Source organism: Micropterus dolomieu, linkage group LG02, assembly GCF_021292245.1.
Source record: "Micropterus dolomieu isolate WLL.071019.BEF.003 ecotype Adirondacks linkage group LG02, ASM2129224v1, whole genome shotgun sequence".
In the NCBI taxonomy this organism is placed as follows: domain Eukaryota; kingdom Metazoa; phylum Chordata; class Actinopteri; order Centrarchiformes; family Centrarchidae; genus Micropterus; species Micropterus dolomieu.
In genome coordinates, this window is record NC_060151.1 from 17,930,396 (window position 1) to 17,937,215 (window position 6,820).

The following is a 6,820-nucleotide window of genomic DNA, read 5'->3' on the forward strand; positions in this document are numbered from 1 at the left end:
AGATAAACATATAGACATTCAGCGGTGGACACACATTTATTCTTCCCTAGCGTAGCTTTACAGATGCGGAGGAGTGAGATTAGCAAATTGAGGAGAGGAGAGCTGTTTGGATTGATTTTCTTTCCGTGGCAGAGAGAGGTGAGCGTACTGGGTGACTAACTACTACTAGGTTGCCTTCCATTCAGAAAGGACTGGCACCAGCAGTGTGTGTGGGTGGGCAAGGAGTGGGGGCTGTTTTCCTTGGAAGTGTTATTCTGTCACGTGTGGGCATCCTCATTAGGCTATGGACACTTTCATTATAGAGGCACTGAATATTTGATGTCCTACAAATCAGTGTGTTCAGGTGTCTGCATGCACATAAAAGGGGGAGTGTGTGGGTGGTCGCAGGATTTCTGTTAATGTCCACGCAAGAATTGGTTTGGTGCAAAGGGAACACGGTTACTGTATGATTGCAATATGGAGGTGATGCATCTGTGTGCTCCATTCCCCATCAAATATACATAAAAAGTAGCTTTCCAGTCTGAGATGATGAGGGATTCCCCTTTCTCCTCTGTTTTCCAGTCAACAGTAGGCTTCTGTGTTCCCCAGGGGAGACTTTTGTACTGCAGGGAAACAAAAAATAAAAAGACTGCAATTGACAGTAGGCAGTGATGGGGAGATGAAGAAAAGAGGGAGCAGTTAACTCTTCTCCCCTCCCCCTTCATGTGCTTCGTCAACCCCTATTCTCCCTGCTTCAGTGTTTGACGTCACACAAAGGAAGACCAATCAGAGCACTTGGACTTCCCTGTTTTCCCTCCCGAGGTCCTCCCCTTCCACAGTCCCTTATAAATCCCCCGCCACTACATTTCAGTAGAGTGTACAATGTGCTGCCGGAGAGCCTGCAGGCAGTGTAAAGAGAAACAGCCAGAGAAGGAGGTAGAGAAGGGGAAAGTGTGAGTGGATTTCAGCACTGACTTAGAAGCCTTCATCTGACACGCTCCAGCTATTCCTGCTCCAGTTATTTCTGCGGTCTCATATAGACCACCTCCTCCTTTTTCTCTTTTTCTGCCTTTCTCTCTTTCTGTTTATCCAGGCTTGAGCTGAGTACGAACAGGATTCAAGAGGCCAACGCTGCAGCCTGGTTTCAGGATCCACCAGACCACACCATCAGGATGGGTGGTACAACGGGCCACCTAGCTTGCCAAACCCAGCCACAGACCAACTCAGGGCAGGAGGGTCAGTCCCTGGAGGCTGGTGGTGCCAAAGTCCCTGAGGTGCTCTCCTCTCTGGAGCGTCTGTCGCAGGCCACCGGAGGCATGGAGAAGTCCTGGTACCGCTGCATCTTTCCATTTGGAATCATCTCTTTGGTGATCGGTGTAGCGGGAACGGGGGTTACTTACACCTATAATGACTTGCCTCAGACTAAAGTGGTGTCAGTGGTGCTGCTTGTCATGGGTTTTTTGCTGTTGCTGATGGCCACTGCCTGTTGGACTGTCCACAAGAAAAAGAGAAGGAAAAAGAAAGAGGGAGGCTCGTTCACTTCTGAGCAGTGTCCCTTGTGAAGGACATGGGGAAAGCAGTGGTAGGGACTCGAAATCAAGCTCAAGGTTTGGCTAAAGAAGCCGCCACTTCACCTCCTCTCAGAGCCAAATCCCCTCTATTCTTTATCACAGAGTTTGGCTCAGCTCATGCCATAGAGAACTTGGGCTGAAGATTCATATAGAGTGGAAAGACAGATAGACGGGACGCTGAGGATCTGTTTAGTCTGGAAAGTTTGGACCATTTTGTATTGGCAAGGAGGGATCACCGAAGCTCTTTTATCGTCAGACAGCAGGTGTCCAATGTCAAAACAACCTCAGAGGAGACACAAATATGCACTGCACACCGCATGCATATTTACATGCACATGATACATAGCCCTCGAAATCCTCACTCACATATACATTAGCAGTCACAGTGGGAGCTCGCGCAGACACCTAAAACGCTATGCGGAGTTGCTGCTGGAGTCAGTGCTGCCGTCACTAGGCACGTCAGTCACAGCATTCTTCCTGCCAGGACAGGTGACACTCCAAGAGGCCAGAAGTGGGCCAAAGACGGCAACCTGATACCCAGCCGAAAGAGCAGCGCTCCCGCGTCAGCGGCAAGCGTCATTCGCTCGTCCTGTGACACCGCAGCAATGTGTTGGGGGCTTTTTTTACGCAGTGGGAGAGTGGAACTTGAGTCCAGCAGGATCTTACTGGCATCTATGTGGACAATGAACTGGAGAGGGCAGAGAACCTGCTGGGGAAGTGGACGGTGTTTGTGTGTGCTCAAATAAAGATTCCGGTGAACTGAAAGACTGTTGGACTTGTTGTCCATGCCAAGAAAGAGAAACTTTTCGGAAAACAAAATACTCTGAAATGCCTTTTGTAGCTTCAGCATCAAATTACAAAGAAGTGGGGCACTGACTTTCTGACTGACTGATTGCCCTCCTGTCAATATGCGAGCATTTAAGGCCAGCCTAGTGTCTTCGTGGGGCACCTCAACTCCACACAGGGCAGGCCAGGATTATTGAAGGACACTGCCTGAGGGGACATGCCACTGCAGGGACACTTTGACTGATCCCGCTCCCCTACGGCCCCTCCCGCTTGGTGCCTTGAGCAAGCACTCATGGAAAAAGGCTCTGTCACATTCCCCCGTTTCCATCTGAACTCCTGAGAATGTTCCCCCTTGTTCTCTCTCTCTTTCTCTCTCTCTATCCCTATACAAACAGGATCCTCCTCATCCATCCCATATGCCCTACTCCTTCCTACAGCCCAGTTTCTGACTTGATCCCACTCATTTCCCCAGTGTGATATAACCCAGGAGGAAGTCCGTACAGCCTTTTGACAAGTTAAGACTAACACATCAGATGTAAGCCCCATAGTCCACAGACGTTTGTCTTTATTTCTCTGTTTGCTGAAGAGAGTTGATTATTTTCTCTATAGTGGAAAGAATATTGACTGAGAGTGAGTGGCAAATCCATTTGTCAGTCTGAAAATAGGGTACAAGGTTGTTCTCTAATGAATGCTGATTAACGTTTATGCTGCAAGTGACTGGGGTTTCCCCTGCCTACACCTTTTCCTTCAGAGAGAATGAGAGAACGTAGCTGTGCTCAGCTCCACATCTGTGAATAGGTGCTTTCTGTTGGTGTGTGGTCTCACAGGATGAGGCACACAAATGGCATTTTATTCTTGTCTTAATTATTCTCGTTTCTCTAACTGAATGTAACATGAAATTGTTTAGACTGCTTGTCTCTACGTGAAGGACTGTGTACTACCACTCCTTTACCCTTGAAACCCACATTGATCACTGTTGCATCGATTCTGGCTACCAGATTAGTGACGCTTGTTGCTGAGTAAAATGTGTCTATGCATCCAGTGGTAGCAGTTAAAATACAATGCCAAAGACTGTCCTGAACGCAGCTTGCTAATACAAGGCTGCATCTGCCTACCTGCTTCAATCAGTCGTTTCTCGCACATTTTTTGCAGCTTTTGCAGTTGTTTCGCACACTAATACTGATTGTCAGCCAAATTCTGTTAAAACAAGGGGAAGAAGGGGGAAATAAGAAGAAAATGGTGGAAAACAAAACAGAATCTGGGAAGTAATTTCTTTCACTTTTATGTGGGAGTTGGGAGCTATTCCTGATCAGCCATCCTGAACAGGGCAGTATTATTCTTAGGGGATATACTTGCAGCAGCAGTCAAAATGCTGAGTTAACTTAGGTGGAGTAAGCGTTCTCTGAACTTTTATCTACTGACAAAAAAAAAAATGTGACTAACATAGACTAAAATAAGACTGTATCACACACCACATCAACCCTTAATTTCTTTTAAAGTAAACGTCACTGTAAGTGCTCATAAAGAGTATTTATGATATTTTATTTTTAGCTCACTCTTCAGGCTATCCTCTGAACAGTGAGACAAGAGAGAAGCCCCAGTATTACAATACATTAGATTATGACAATGACAACGTACACGCGCTTCTACTCTGACCTGAATTTTGGCTTGTGTATCAATGCAATTTGCACATGTATAGTACACCTTTACTATGTAGTACTTTGTGGTTGCATAGTTGTACTCATTTTCAAGTTATATTGTGCCAGTGTTTTGACTCTACAAATTGATGGCAGGTGACCAGAATATGTTTGCTAGAGATGTGAAGTGATTTCCCTTCTGCCTTGTGAAAAATTTAAGGGAAAATCTACCTCTCTGCTGCGGGGGAAATGCAGTATATCCCTCACCCAGCAGGCAGCCATGCTGTCTGCCTATGCTGTCTGTCACTCCAGTGAGTGACAAATAAATGTTTATTTGTGTGCCCTATAATATTTGGTGCTGTATATATGACTATTTTATATTTCCACTGTATTTTTACTTATATGTATATTTTAATTGTTGTATTAAATAAATGTTATGTGAACACCTTGGTCTTTCACGCTGTAGTTTTGAAGCTTGAGGAGAAACTGCGCACACATTTATTAAATACAACTTTGTGTTAACCTACTTTTGCTTTGGGAGTTCATTCAGAATCATCAAATGGGTAGAGGCAGTAAGCTCTATCCCGATAGATCTGGGAGAACCACTGGACGTGGCTAAACATACAGAAGACTGTTGGGGAGGAGATAGTGAGGAGACAATGGGCTATTTTAAACACACATTAGGTTATACTTGTCACTGTACTGAACCATTTACATTGATCATAAAAAACAGCTTTGGTTGACGAGTCCACCTCAGCTTCCCCTGTGCTGGAAATTTTGATGCTGTATATAGACACATCGCCATGGACTGCCCTGCCAGCTTGGATGACTTGGTCAGATACCCAGAGACATGTGGGATCCTTTGGTTGTTATAAAAACAGACTGGCAAGTACCGACCAGAATAAATAACACCCTCTACTGGCAAAACAATCAAATAGGCGGTGTGGAGGGAACAGTGTTTAGGTCTGGATAAAGGGTGGGGAGGCCCACAGGGGGCAAAGTGCAGATTGGGTGGAAGTGGTCAGTTGGATTGCTTGGGTCAGCACAGATGGCAGGAAACCAGATGGGAGCAACTCATCCGCCTCTCAATCTCCAGGACTTGGCTTCAAACCCAAGCATTCAGCGCAATTTGGCTTTTTAATCATACTTTGAATTAAACATAGCTGACATCACTTTAAAGATGCAACAGGCAGCACACGGTGACATTATGAAACCTGGATTTGAGCCACTAGTGAGGCCTGATGACTTTTTTTTATGTTTTATTCAAATTCCTGATAAACAACATCTGTATAGAAGACAATTCTGTGTGTGTATTTAATCAGTCACTGCCTGCCGTCACCTCCAAGTGATACCTCTTGTAGTGGGATGGAGTTACGTTTTAATTCTCCTTCAGGTATTACGACAGCTGTTTTGGAGACAGGTGTAGATGGAAATCACGCACTCCTGGCCAGACAGTCAAATTAAATCCCAAGCAAAATTAAATTAAAATGCAGCCTCAATATCGGTTTTGTAATAGAAGCAAATGTGATGAGAAGCAATTTAAGCTATTTAACCACTCATGGACTTTGGAGCACTGGAATAACATAACACTGGCACACGCACACACACTGATTATTCTTTTTAGCATTTCTGGATGAGCATGAATAGGAGGCATTTAGCCGATTACCCACAGGCAAAAATAAATTGCTCAAATGTCAGTCAACTAATGTCAGTGTTCAGTGCTCTTGTTTTTCATAATGTGTTCTGCTCTACATTTCATTAACCTTTCTGCATAAAGGCAGCTCTTTTGAAGTAAGCTGTGTGAAGTTATCGCTCTCCCATCTACTTCTCAGATCAATACCATGACTGGAATTATACTAAGAAATAACTGATGCTTATAGGGAACAAAGATTATAGACTTGGACCTCACTGTTTTGTAAGCGCATTGTTTATTGTTTTATATTGCTATAATTATTCTCTATTCAGGTTAAGTGCACCTCCAGATTGCTTTTCCCCAGCCATTACTGGTCACTTTGTGTTTTACTGAGAAAATAGGTTGGAGTTTCTATGGAAACAATTACTGCATTCAATTGAGAATGCCACAGCCCCTGCCCTGTCCGAGGTTGTCTCAATGAACACAGAGAAGAATAGCAGAAATTAGTTTTCTTCTTATTCACCATCACACGTGTATAGTTTAGTTTTATAGCACATTTATAGAAGAGTAACAGATACAGAACATATGGAGAATTAATTAATCAGTTGAGGTGATTTATTTTTTTAATGTATGTAAATTATATAAAATATTGTTTGTTTTAAACTTACAAACACATGTTCTACTCTTCTTAAAGGCAGCTGAGTGGTAGAGCTCTTGTAGGTAATGATGAGATTGGGTGAGCAGGTGGTGTGCAGATCAATAGTGAGCCTGAAAGGAACAAGTGATTACTACTGGTAGTGTACTCTGCTCCTTTATTACCCTCTTCAAAAGAGCAGCAATCACGAGGACATTATTTAGCCAAGAGAGCAGTCAATTTAGGCACAATAGGGATCCAACACAATTGTCTTAACCATTGTGTCATTTCCTCAAAGGCAGCTGCGTCAGAGGCCGAACCACTCAGTTTCTATATTCGTTTACATCTGTGCTCGGTTGAACAAATAATGATGAATTAATATGTTTTATATGTGTGTGTCGGGGTGTGTGTCGGGGTGTGCGTGTGTGATGAGAAAAGGTCAAGACAACCAACATGATGATTTCTTATTGTGCTCCGTTACAAAGAACATGTCAGTAATCTTGTTTGCTCCCCCAGTGTTGTCATTGTTTGTGCTAAACCATTGCTCATGCATACTTTGCTTACTTGTTTAATTTGGACT

General features: G+C 43.9%; 1 protein-coding gene across 1 annotated transcript; it reads left to right on the forward strand.

Annotated features, from left to right (window-relative positions):
- The first annotated feature begins 814 nt into the window (after positions 1–814).
- Positions 815–4,500, forward strand: LOC123967494. The gene is made up of 2 exons (XM_046043602.1): positions 815–932; positions 1,073–4,500. Exons 1-2 carry the CDS (start codon positions 862–864, stop codon positions 1,539–1,541), a joined length of 540 nt encoding a protein of 179 aa, XP_045899558.1. The 5' UTR covers positions 815–861; the 3' UTR covers positions 1,542–4,500.
- Positions 4,501–6,820: the final 2,320 nt, after the last annotated feature.

What these genes read in the sequence shown, in the direction of transcription:
- LOC123967494 (XM_046043602.1), top strand. Translation starts at nt 862, where the DNA reads ATGTGCTGCCGGAGAGCCTGCAGGCAGTGTAAAGAGAAACAGCCAGAG. An exon ending in GAGGTAGAGAAGGGGAAAGT is followed by an intron (nt 933 to 1,072) that starts GTGAGTGGATTT and finishes CTGTTTATCCAG; the next exon opens with GCTTGAGCTGAGTACGAACA.